At 37.6% G+C, this 13,929-nt stretch overlaps 1 protein-coding gene across 1 annotated transcript in view; it reads left to right on the top strand.

Moving 5' to 3' along the window:
• The window catches only part of KLHL20 (kelch like family member 20), a 61,758-nt gene that overhangs the window by 33,139 nt on the left and 14,690 nt on the right, over positions 1-13,929 (top strand). The window contains exons 6-8 of the mRNA XM_059412880.1: positions 452-567; positions 10,094-10,277; positions 12,378-12,521. Coding sequence (XP_059268863.1) covers positions 452-567; positions 10,094-10,277; positions 12,378-12,521 — 444 coding nt within the window. The remainder of the gene's footprint in view (positions 1-451; positions 568-10,093; positions 10,278-12,377; positions 12,522-13,929) is intronic.

Raw genomic sequence — 13,929 nt, 5'->3', positions numbered from 1 at the left:
AGTTTTTCTTTTTAGCAATCCAGTTTTTGACATAGTTATATTGTTTAATTACAATAACAAATATCTAGTGCCAGAGCTGATGTATTGCTTTGCCAGTATTCTCCAGAATCTAGTAAAATTCATTAGAAAGCAATAACTATGCAGGCTGGTAATTGAGTTGTAAGTTTTAGTTTCCTGTAAGTTGTTGTTGGCCCCAAGCATATTAAGTTTTAGGCTAAATTTTATACTAAGATAAGAAGTCATGATGGAAATACCAATCAATTTACAACTCATAGTGTGACTGGCATCATTTCTCTTGTATTTGTGACTTTTTAAATATTGGCTGGCATTCATGATTTGGTTTGATTTATGCTTGTTCCCCTTTGCCAACTTACATATTCCTAAACCATATTGGGATTTGACTAACAATGTTATTTAGACATTTGGAATAAAGGCAAAATTTCCTCCACAGAGACTTGGTAGATGAAGCTAAAAACTATCTCCTATTGCCTCAAGAACGACCACTAATGCAAGGACCAAGGACAAGACCACGGAAACCTATTCGATGTGGAGAAGTACTCTTTGCAGGTTTGGGACTTACTGTACTATGACTAAACTGAATACTTTCCCACATGTTAAACTGTCACTTGATCTATGCTTGGACAACTGTGATATCCATTGTCATAAGAAACACATAATAAGTTACCTTGTAGCTTGACTGTTAACTCATGATCCAACACTGGTATTCTCTGAGAGTGCTCTATTTTATATAAGTCTAAAAATGTCATGCAAAGGATGTTTTGTTAAAATGAGTCATATGCATTAATTTTATACCAGTGTGTAAGACACCTCATAATTATCTAGAACTGTCAAAAAACATTACATTAAACAGTTACATGCTTTCCTAGCTCTGTTGAGCTTGACTGAGCCCAAGACAACCTGCTCTATCATTTTGCTCCTACTCTCTATTCCTAAATCTCTTGAGAATTTTCAGCCTCAGATGTTTCCCTTCCATCCATGTAAATTCAGCTACCTCTCTCACTTGAACAGTCAGACTGCTTCTTACTAGTTCTTTCTTAGTCCATTTGGGCTACTCTAACAGATACCCAGGAACTGGGTAGTTATAAACATAAATCTATTTCTCACAGTTCTGGAGGCTGAGAAGTCCAAGATAAGTCATCAGCAGATTCTGTGTCTCATGAGGGCCCACTTGCTTCTTCGTGGAAGGTTGTCTTCTCGTCTTTTGGCTGTGTTCTTTCTCAGTGGTAGGGGCAAGGGAACTTTTTGAGTTCTCCTTTATAAGAACACTAATCCCATTCATGACCTAAGCACCTCACAAAGGCCCTAATACCATCACACTGGGGACTAGATTTCAACATACAAATTTTGATGGGGCATACAAACATTTAGTTTGTAGCAAGTTCTTTGAATATTTTTTCTAATTCTGATACATGGAGCTAGCCAGGATTTATTGTAGTATTTTTATTTTAATTCCCAACTTTCTGTAACTCCATGGCTTTTTAGATGCAGGCATGCTTGGATTCTTTTGTCCAGTTTTATTTTTTATCTAGGTATCTATCTATTTATTTATTTTTATGTGAAGTGTTCTATTCCTTTTCAGCACGGAATTTTGTGCAATCTCTGGGGCATAGTATCCTTTTCCATCAGCCTAACCATTGTCTATCTTTTTCTTCCCAGTTTAATTTTCTGTTGGCTTGTGGAAATATATTTTCCCCTATATTTTTAGAAGAAGAGGCACGTTGATAGCTCAGCCGGTTAAGTGTCTGACTCTTGGTTTCAGCTCAGGTTATGATCTCAGGGTCTTGAGATCGAGCTCCAAGTCAGGCCCGCAGTCATCATGGAGTCTGCTTGAGATTCTCTCTCCCCGGTCTCTTCCTCTCCCTCTGCCCCTCCCCCTGCTCTCTTTCTCTCAAAATAATCTTTTTAAAAAAGAAGAAAAATGGGATAATTTCTGTTTTGAGTTCTTTCTTTTTAAATTTTTTCATCTAAATTTCTTCTTGTAGAGGATATTGTAGTATTTCTTTTTTTATTTATTTGAAAGGGAGAGAGAGCGCACATGTGAGAACAGGGTAAGGGACAGAAGGAGAGGGAGAGAGAATCCCAAGTAGACTCTGAGCCCAGAGCCCGACATGGGGCTTGATCCTATGACCCATAAGACCATGACCTCAGCTGAAATCACAAGGTGGACACCTGACCAACTAGCCACCCAAGTGCCACCCACCCCTTTTTAATGATTTATTTATTTATTTGAGGGGCACCTGGGTGACTCAGTCAGTTAAGCATCTGCCTTTGGCTCATGATCCCAGGATCCTGGAATCAAGCCCCACATCAGGCTCTCTGCTCAGTGGGGAGCCTGCTGCTTCTTCTTCCTCTGCCTGCCCCTCTGCCTATTTGTGCTTTCTCTGTCGGTCAAATAAATAATTTTATTTATTTGAGAAAGAGAGAGAGTAGTATTTCTTCAAGAAGAAAACGGATGCCAAGTTTTCTTTTTCTCCTTAATCCTCATCAGGTTTTTTTTTCCTCTTTTGAAGGAATTTCTTCATTCTTGTTTAAATTTCAGACTTAATTATTAATTAACTATGCACTGAATTCTCCCATACTCCTAGTTGTCCATATGTGTCTGGTGTTATTAATAGATTTATCATTTGTATTAGCACTCTTATTTATTCCTGTGTCTTTCGTTCCCATGTATGCAACAGGTACATATTCACCTGTTTATGTGGGTTTATACAGACTTGCATGCTCACACATACAGTCTTAGAGTTTCTCTCTCCCAATTTTGATATTTTATTTAAAAAATTTTTTTCAGTGCGCCTGGGTGGCTCAGTGGGTTAAGCCTCTGCCTTCAGCTCAGGTCGTGATCTCAGGGTCCTGGGATCGAGTCCCGCATCGGGCTCTCTGCTCCGTGGAGAGCCTGCCTGCTTCCTCCTCCTCTCTCTGCCTGCCTCTCTGCCTACTTGTGATCTCTATCAAATAAATAAATAAAAATCTTTAAAAAAAAAATTTTTTTTTCATAGGCTCCACACTCAGCATAGGGCTTGAATTCATGAGCCTGAGATCAAGAGTTGCATGCTCTACCCAACAGCCAGTCAGGCACCCCCTCTCTTTACTTTTTTTTTTTTTAATATTTTATTTATTTGACAGAGAGAGAGAGAGAGATCACAAGCAGGCAGACAGGCAAGAGAGACGGGGGGTGGGGGGAAGCAGGCTCCCCACTGAGCAGAGAGCCTGATGCGAGGCTCGATCCCAGGACCCTGAGACCATGACCTGGGCTGAAGGCAGAGGCTTAACCCACTGAGCCACCTAGGCACTCCCAGCCGCCGCTGCCTTTTCAACTTTAAAAGTCAATTGTCTGTTTTTAAAATTAGATGCCTGCAAGATCTAATTATTTGCTACCTGTGGTTTCATGATGTATTGGTTTTAGGAATGTAGTAGTAGGGCCGTCTTTGTGGAGTTATGTTCGTTATTATGAGCTCTAGTAACTGTTTTGTATGGCTGACTGTTAGTTTTAATTCCCAGACTAGGGATGACAGTACAGTACTGTTTCATCAGCCTCAGAACATTCTGGCAATGATTAAGAACAAGATTAAGGTAGAAGGGAAGGTGACAGGAACTCAAACAAATGAAATAGAAGAGAACCTCCCTATGATGAAAAGCTAGAGGCTAAGCCAAATAGGCATATGGAAAGTATATTTCATGTCCAGGGTCCTCTCTGGGTTTGTTGGGGATACCAATCCAGTGGAACTAGACAAGGCATTCCTTTGGGAATGCTGAGAGACACTAATGTAGCTCCTTTAAATAGGAATTTTTTGTTTATTTGTTTTAAGATTTTATTTATTTATTTATTTGACAGAGAGGGAGAGAGAGATCTCAAGTAGGCAGAGATGTAGGCAGAGGGGGAGGGGGAAGCAAGTTCCCTGCTGAGCAGAGAGCCCGATGCAGGGCTTGATCCCAGGACCCTGAGATCATGACCTGAGCCAAGGGCAGAGGCTTAACCCACTGAGCCGACTCTTGGTCTCAGGGTTGTGGTTTTAAGCCCTATGTTGAGTGTAGGGATTAGTTAAAAATAAAATCTTTAAAAAAAAATCATGTTATTGTCTTCTTTAGAAGCCAGCTAAATTGGATCAATTTTATGATCTCAAATTCCTCCTAGTAATCACATAATTTCACATTGCTGATTGAATATCTGATTCCTTGACAATGTTGTTAATTATTTAAAGGCAAAGACCATTTCTAATATAGCTTTGTAGTTCCCGGATTGCCTAGCAATCTTGTCAGACTAGGCACTCAGTAAAGATTGATTGCTACAAAAAAAAAAAAAGATTAATTGTTTGCCGTTGATCCTGAGGAATACTAGTGAGAAATGAGCATCAACCCACCATGACTGATGGAAAAAGTACATGCCAGTAGCCTTAATGGATTACTAATATCACTTTGCATATGAAAGATGACCTATTTTTAAATGACACCTTTGGAGCACCTGGTTGTCTAAGTTGTTAAGCATCTGACTTCAGCTCAGGTCGTGATCTCAGGTTCCTGGGATTGGGCCCCACATCGGGCTCCACACTCAGCAGGGAGTCTGCTCTCACTCTGCCTCTGCCCCTCCCCCAACTAGAGCACACACACACACACACACTCTCTCTCTAAAATGAATGGATAAAATCTTTTTTTTTTTTAATGGATAAAATCTTTTAAAATAAATAAATAACACCTTTATTTTTCTGATAATATATATGTTTAAAATTTTGATTAACAGGGTGCCTGGGTGGTTCAGCTGGTTGGGTGCCTGACTTTTCATTTTGGCTGAGGTCATGAGCTCATGATCATGAGATCAAACCTGGTGTGGGGCTTCACTGGAGGGGCAGAGCCTGCTTGGGATTCGCTCTCCCCCTCTCTGTCCCCCTTTCTGTCTGCCCCTCCTCCACGCATGCCCATGCACACACATGCTCCCGCTCTCTTTCTCAAATAAATAAATAAATAAGAAATTTTAATTAATAGAAAAATATAAAGAAGAAAAGTTAAATTATCTGCTATCTTTTTTTACACTATGAAGCTTTACATTTTCATTTGTAGAGAAAAGACATTAGGTCTTTTCCTTTACATTGCTTTGGTTTTTCCAGCCTTCTCTCTCGATTTTCCAGATCTGAATATCATTCTTGAGTGATACTGTTCACTGTCATTATTTGACCTGTCTCTACTTTGGTAAAGCTTAATCTTCAATTTCTTTTGGTTTTTATTGCAATTTTGTTTTCATTATCTTTAGAATGCCACATTACCAATTCTCGCTTAACTTTAGAAAATTTAGCCTTTCTTTCTTCATCACTCTGTGGAAATAAACTCTGGAAACCTAAGATATAATCTTAGTAGTTTTTTACTCAGGAGCACTTTACTTCTCTTACTATATTCTGGCCTGTCCTCTTATTTTCCATTAGACTTCTTGATATTTATCATTTTGAGTTCCTATTTTGTTTAGGTTTTGTTTTTTTTTTTTTAAGTTTTCACTATTCAGTGATCCTCATTCCAAATACTTTCTAAAAGTTACCTTCTTTAAGGTAATGCTTTATGCCCAAATCTGTCTTTGAAGTAATTCTTTTTATTGTCAACATCTCACTCATAAAACTACATGTTTCTTTACTTTTCAGCAATATTTTTTCTTAGGTACATTGCTTAACTCACATTGAGATTTCTCATGGCATGGACTTCCGTACACTTTATTTTGCTAAGTACAGCTTGTACTTAGCTTATAATAACTAGTTCTGTCCCAGCTATATCATCACTTATTGCCTCAGAAATCATAATGCAGGTGAAGTTGCCCTGAGACAGTGGAATTGATCCTTTCCTTTTCTTGTTTCCTCAGGTCACAGGAAATTTTAAAATTTTCTTTCCTAAAGGCCTGTTTTTTTTCATTGGTATCAAATAACACAATTTATGAAGTGATAATAATTTGATTTGGAGCCAGATAATCCAAAAAAATTGGTTTTAATGGCTCCCATTATAAAATTATGCCCAAGTTTGGTGGTTAGGGTATTTGATTCGTCTTAAATGCTTATAACCCTCACATTTGCAGCCAAATTTTTTTTTTTAAAGATTTTATTTATTTATTTGACAGAGAGAGAGATCACAAATAGGCAGAGAGACAGACAGAGAGAGAGATGAGGAGAAGCAGGCTCCCTGCCGAGCAGAGAGCCCAATTCGGGACTCGATCCCAGGCCCCTGGGATCATGACCTGAGCCGAAGGCAGAGGCTTAACCCACTGAGCCACCCAGGCGCCCCTTGCAGCCAAATTTTATTTTGGATTTTAAAATAAAATCCAAAATCCTGGCATATATCCTAGAACAGAATTAAAATTTAAGCAAATTAAGATACAAAAACTTACTATGATTTAGTATTTTTTAAAATTAGTTAACATGAAGCGCAATATTGGTTTCTAGAGTAGAATTCAGTGATTCATCACTTACAAACAACACTCAGTGCTCATCACAAGTGCCTTTCTTAATACCCATCCCACATCTAACCCCTCCCCCTTGCTGTGATTTAGTATTATTTGAATATTCTGATTTAAATGAAACCATAAAGGGCACCAGGGTGGCTTGGTTGTTAAGCATCTGCCTTCAGCTCAGGTCATGATCCTGGGGTCCTGGGATCGAGTGCCACATTGGGCTCCTTGCTCAGTAGGGAGCCTGCTTCTCCCTATGCCCTTACCCCTGTTTGTGTTCCCTCTCTTACTGTCTCCCTGTCAAATAAATAAATAAAATCTATTTTATTTATAAATGAAACCATAAAAAATAAAATGTGTACAGCACATTGAGATTTGAAATACAGAAGTGAGTTTTCACATCCATCTAGAAGATTAGGAACATTATAGAAACCATTATTTATCAAATATTTTGAGACTAAGGTATTCTTACTTAACTTCTTAAGCTCCAGAGTGTAGCTCTTATTTTGGATTGGAATAGAGATGATTTGAAAGAATAACAAATATATCTGGTATAACTTCATTTTTTTTCCAGGTAGAACTCAGGTAGTACTCCAAGAAGCTCTGTGGAACTCGTTTTGAACCTGCCATTCTGGTTATGAAAAATGTAGTTTTTTCTAAAAGTTTTCTGACCTTAAATGTCATGTTGGATAATATAGAATTCAGTACAGATTGAAGATTAAGCAAAGTATTTTGTAGTGTGTATCATAAGAATTTTTGTATGATTTTTAGTCACAAGAGGACCTATTAAGAGACCATGAGTATATAAGTCAAAAATCCCTTCCCCTATTAGAATAAAAACAAACCTAAGCTTCTGATTTATAGTTTTTTTTTAAATATAATTAACATAGTGTTATTTGCAAATATCTTCTCCCACTCTGTGGGTTGCCTCTTTGATTGACTGTTTCCTTTGCTGTGCAGAAGCTTTTGATCTTGATGAAGTCCCAAAAGTTCATTTTCACTTTTATTTCCTTTGCCTTTGGAGACATGTCTTGAAAGAAGTTGCTGTGGCCGATGTCAAAGAGGTTACTGCCTATGTTCTCCTCCAGGATTTTTATAGATTCCTGCCTCACATTGAGTCTTTTATCCATTTCAAGTTTATCTTTGTGTATGGTGTAAGAGAATGGCTCGCGTTTCATTCTTCTACACATAGCTCTCCAGTTTTCCCAGCACCATTTATTGAAGAGACTGTCTTTTTTCCACCGTATTATTTTTCCCTGCTTTGTCGAAGATTATTTGACCATAGAGTTGTGGGTCCATATCTGGACTCTCTACTCTGTTCCACTGGTCTATGTGTCTGTTTTTGTGCCACTACCATGCTGTCTTGGTGACCACAGCTTTGTCATAAACTTGAAATCAGGCAACATGATGCCTCCGGTTTTGTTTTTCTTTTTCAACATTTCCTTAGCAATTTGGGGTCTTCTCTGGTTCCATACAAATTTTAGGATTGTTTGTTCCAACACTTTGAAAAACATGGGTGAAATTTTGATCGGCTGATATCAAGATCTATAAAGAACTCCTCAAACTCAATACTCAAAAAACAGATTATCACGTCAAAAAATGGACAGAAAACATGAACAGACACTTCTCCAAAGAAGACATACAAATCGCTAACGGACACATGAAAAAATGTTCATCATTATTAGCCATCAGGGAGATTCAAATCAAAACCACATTGAGATACCATCTTACAACAGTTAGAATGGCCAAAATTAACAAGACAAGAAACAACAAGTGTTGGAGAGGATATGGAGAAAGGGGGACCCTCTTACACTGTTGGTGGGAATGCAAGTTGGTGCAGCCACTTTGGAAAACAGTGTGGAGATTCCTTAACTTAAAAATAGAGCTACCCCATGCCCCTGCAATTGCACGACTGGGTATTTACCCCAAAGATACAGATGTAGTGAAAAGAAGGGCCATACATACCCCAATGTTCATAGCACCAATGGCCAAATTCGTCAAACTGTAGAAAAAGCCAAGGTGCCCTTCAACAAATGAATGGATAAAGAAGATAATGATCCATATGTACAATGGAATAATACACCTCCATCAGATAGGATGGATACCCAACTTTTGTATGAACATAGACTGGACTGGAAGAGATTATGCTGAGTGAAATAAGTCATCAGAGAAAGTCAATTATCATGTAGTTTCACTTATGTGTGAAGCGTAAGAAATAACATGGAGGACATTGGGAGAAGGAAAGGAAAAATGAATTGGGGTAAATCAGAAGGGGAGATGAAACATGAGAGACTGTGGACTCTGAGAAACAAACTGAGGGTTTTGGAGGGAAGAGGAGTGTGGGAATAGGGGAGCCTGGTGGTGGGTATTAAGGAGGGCACATATTGCGTGGAGCATTGGGTGTGGTGCATAAACAATGAATCTTGGAATACTAAAAAATAAAACTTAAAAAAAGTATAATTACTATATAGTATCTTGTTAGTTTCAGGTATACATCATAGTGATTTCATATTTTTTGCATTATAAAATAATCCTTGTTACCATGTATCACCACCAAATGTATTACAGTATTATTGACTGTATTCCTTCTGCTACACCCAATGACTAATTTATTTTAAATTGGAAATTTGTACCTCTTAATCCCCTTTACCTATTTCAGCCACTCCATAAACCTTCCTTGCTCTGGTAACCAGTAGTTTGTTTCCTATATCGTTGAGTTTATTTCTGTTTTGTTTTGTTTGTTTTATTTTTTAGATTCCACCTAAGTGAAATTGTATTCTGTTTGTTTTTCTGTGTCTGACTTATGTCACTTAGTTGGATCCCTCTAGATTCAACTATATTGTTGCAAATGGCAAGATTTCCTTCTTTCTTTTTTATGGCTGAGTAATTTTCAGTTGTATATATGTGATACATACCTATTCATTTATCAGTAGATACTTAGGTTGCTTTCATATCTTGCTATTGTAAATAATGCCACATTGAACATTGGGGTTCATCTATCTATTCGAATTGGTTTCATTTTCTTTGGATAAATATCCTGAAGTGGGATTGCTGGATTGTATGGTAGTTCTATTTTCAATTTTTTGAGGAGCCTCCATACTCTTTTCCAGAGGGGCTGTACCAGTTTGCATTTCCACTAGTATTAGAGGAATACATGCCAGTGTCTGAGGATGCCCTTTTCACCGTATCACCGATGTTTGTTATTTTTTGTCCAGTTTTAGTTCTTTCAGTTTCCAATAACGAATTACATTTATGTAGTGTTTTATTCTTTAGAAAGCAGTTTCGTGTGTATAGTATTTCACTTTTAGTTTTTATTCCTTATTTTGCAAATAAGGTAGTTTACAAGATAGTCCCAAGTTCATATTGCTTAATAGAGGTAACAGTCAGACCCCAGTTTCCTCCCTAAATAAAGTGCTCGATCAATTAAATGCCACATTACTTCTCAGTCTGATTTAAGTTAGTGTCCTTGCCCTTCTCTGTAAAATGGACCTAATACTAACTTATTTAGAAAATTAAAGTTATAACAACCCTAGTAGAATAAGTAGAAGTCATAACTTATGTTTTGACCTGCTTCTAGAGATAATTGGTTTTGCAGTGAGTGATACCTTATGTGCTTTAGGACAGGTATTCTCCTGACCACTTCTATTACTTCCCCAGTCGGTGGCTGGTGCAGTGGAGATGCCATTTCTAGTGTTGAAAGATACGATCCACAGACCAACGAATGGCGAATGGTAGCTTCAATGAGCAAAAGGCGATGTGGAGTTGGGGTCAGTGTTCTTGATGACCTGCTTTATGCAGTAGGAGGCCATGATGGATCTTCTTATCTCAATAGTGTTGAAAGGTAAGGTCAATTTGAATTTTTTTTAATTGAGATGTTAACTAGGAAACAAATGTGATTGCTGCTTTACTGTTACATCTGTGACTCTAGTTGGCAGCCTTGACCCCTTAGCATGACATATAAGTCCTTCATAATGTAACCTCGACCTGACCTATTTTTGCAGTCTCCCCCAGCCACACCACTATTCCCCAGTGCTACTCCAGATCCACCAAATTGCGTGTATTTCCTTGGACACACTAAACTCTTTTATTGCTCTTTGCCTACCCGTATGCATGCTGTTCTTTCTTCCCTGGAATATCTCTTCAAGACTCAAATATTATTTCCTATATAAAGCCTTCTCCGACACCACGCAATTAGTTACTCATCCCTCTGCCTTTTTGTAAGTATTTTGAACATACTTGTACATATCTGATTGGCTATCATTGTTAAAATGTCTTTTCCCTTATCTGTTATCATGCCTGGCACATTGGAATCCTACAATAATTGTTCTAGTTTCTTGCTTTCATATACCCTTCTTCATTCAACTGTGTTGATTTACAGTGATTCTTAACATATCTGTGACATCCTGCAGCATGGAAAGATCTAGATTGTATAGCTGAAATATAAAACAGGGATCGGCTCAAAAAAAAAAACACACTTAAGGGGCGCCTGGGTGGCTCAGTGTGTTAAGCCACTGCCTTCGGCTCAGGTCATGATCTCAGGGTCCTGGGATCGAGTCTCAGCAGGGAGCCTGCTTCCCTTCCTCTCTCTCTGCCTGCCTCTCTGCCTACTTGTGATCTCTCTCTGTCAAATAAATAAATAAAATCTTTAAAAAAAAAAAACACACACTTAAAAATAAATTGAGTTAGAGGTGCCTGGGTGGCTCAGTTGGTAGACCATGCAGCTCTTGATCTCAAGGTTGTGAATTCAAGCCCCACATTGGGCATAGAGGCTACTTAAAAAAATTGAAAATATAAAAATTTTAAAAAATGAAAATGATTAAATATTTACAGCTTAATAACAATTAAGCCCAAATATATCAAAATGTGTGGACTGCAACTAAGGTGTATTCAGAGGGAAATTTAAAGTGCATTTTAACTTAATATACATTCATTTGAAAATAAGAAAGATGAGAAAATAAATCATGCTTTTAAATTATGAGGTTATAAAAAGAACAACAAAACCCAAGAAAATAGAAGGAAAAGAAAAAATAGAAAAAAAAGAAAAAGTTAACTAAATTGGAAACTAATAAAATTAATGTGATTACACAAAGAGCAATTTGATAGTTTTTTTGACAGCATTTTTTTAAATTGAAAATGACTCTACTCTGTGCCCCATGATTCTAGTTGTCATTGTCTATTTGCTCAGGGAAAAATATACAAGGGCAATCACTGTTTTTAATAGCAAAATGTCAGACACAATGTAAGGATACATCAACAGAAATATGTAATGGCACACACAATTTTAAAAATCTAGAATATTATCTATTAGCGTAGATAGATCTCAGAAGTACGTTGAGTAAAAAAGCTATGACTACTTCAGTATTATTTATGTAAAGAAAACATACTTGCATATAAATATACCTTTTTAAGTATTTTACTGGGGCGCCTGGGTGGCTCAGTGAGTTAAAACCTCTGCCTTTGGCTCAGGTCATGATCTCAGGGTCCTGAGATCGAGCCCCGCATCAGGCTCTCTTCTCAGCAGGGAGCCTGCTTCCCCTTCTCTCCCTGCCTGCCTCTCTGCCTACTTGTGATTTCTATCAAATAAATAAATAAAATCTTTTTAAAAAATAAATAAATAAATATTTTTAATGAATAATTAAATAAATTTACTGGTAAGTCTTGAAGGACATACACCAAGTCACAATGGGAAGAGACTAGAAATTAGTGGAACTCAAAGGAAAATTTAGCTTTAGCTGTAACATTCTGAAAAAAGTTTTAAAGAAAATATATTCGTACGTAATTTGTATGAGTAAAAATTAAGTTTAAAAAATAAAACCTAAATTAGCTTTTCATATGCTTTTGTTATTAATTAGCCCATATTTAGAGGAAAGAATAGAGAATATATAAATATAGCCAGACTTTCTTTGTGAAATACAAACTGCTCTTACTGTGCTCTCTGCAGGTATGACCCCAAAACCAACCAATGGAGTAGTGATGTGGCTCCTACAAGTACCTGCAGGACAAGTGTTGGTGTGGCAGTGCTCGGAGGCTTTCTCTATGCTGTGGGTGGCCAGGATGGCGTGTCCTGCCTCAACATTGTGGAGAGGTAATTTTTTTTAAGTCATTTTCAATTTTTTAAAAGAATATAAATGGTATTTACCCAAAGGATGTAAGCATAGTGATCTGAAGGGGCACCTGTACCCCAGTGTTTATAGCAGCAGTGTCCACAATAGCCAAACTATGGGAAGAGCTCAGATGTCCACCGGCAGATGGATGGATAAAGATGATGTGATATAGATAGAAAGATAGATACACACACACATATACATACAATGGAATATTACTCAGCTATCAAAAAATGAAATCTTACCATTTGCAACGATGTGAATGGAACTAGAGGGCATTATGCTAGGTGAAATCAGTCAGTCAGAGAAAGACAGTTATCATATGATTTCAATATTTCATTCATAAGTAGAATTTAAGAAACAAAATAGAGGCTCATAGGGAAAGGGAGAGGAAAATAAAACAAGATGAAATCAGAGAGGGAGACAATCCTTAAGAGATTTTAACTTTAGGAAACAAACTGAGGGTTGCTGGAGGGGAACTGAGGAGGTGGACGAGGTAAGGAAGTGTTGGACATTAAGGAGGCTGCTTGATGTAACGAGCACTGGGTGTTACATACAACTGACGAGTCACTAAACTCTACCTCTGAAACTAACTAACTAACTAACTAAATAAATAAATAAATGTAAAGGACTCTTTAAAGGAAACAGATTAGGATACCAGGGAATCCACCATTCAGTGGCTATCCCACGGGCTTTCGGGGAACGTTTTCTGATGATCTTAAGGGTCTAAGAAGATGAGAGATATAACCTGATTTTTCAAACTGTTTTTCAAACTGATGGAGGCTAACTGAAGAGCTGGAATCATATTCTAAATTATAATCCATACAGGATATTAAGCATAACACTTCTGAAATCTGCTCTGATTTTTTTTTCCCAGTACTTGGAGTGTACTTAATGTATAACTGCCCAGACTTCCTCCAAAAAAAGTGATTAAAGTAGTAATACTTTGTTTAGCACATCGTATAAATACTCCAAAGTATTTTGTATATGGATTCTCATTAATTCTTGAAGTGTACTTAGGGAAATCTAGGTTGGCTATGGAAGTTTAATTTATACTCTTACAAATCAGTTAATTTTAGTGAAATACATCCTGTTCTTAATTTCTTGCTCTATCACTTTTTTGTCATTCTGCCCTAGAGATTAGATTTGGAGTCTCATGTGTTCCATATTTTTTTTTTAGGATTTTATTTATTTATTTGACAGAGATCACAAACAAGCAGAGAGGCAGGCAGAGAGAGAGAGAGGAGAAAGCAGGCTCCCTGCCCAGCAGAGAGCCCGATGCAGGGCTTGATTCCAGGACCCTGGGATCATGACCCGAGCTGAAGGCAGAGGCTTTAACCCACTGAGCCACCCAGGTGCCCCGTGTTCCATATTTCATCTTCACTTCCT

This window comes from Mustela nigripes, chromosome 10 (genome assembly GCF_022355385.1).
Source record: "Mustela nigripes isolate SB6536 chromosome 10, MUSNIG.SB6536, whole genome shotgun sequence".
Taxonomy (NCBI): Eukaryota; Metazoa; Chordata; class Mammalia; order Carnivora; family Mustelidae; genus Mustela; species Mustela nigripes.
This window is presented reverse-complemented; position numbering and strand designations above follow the sequence as displayed.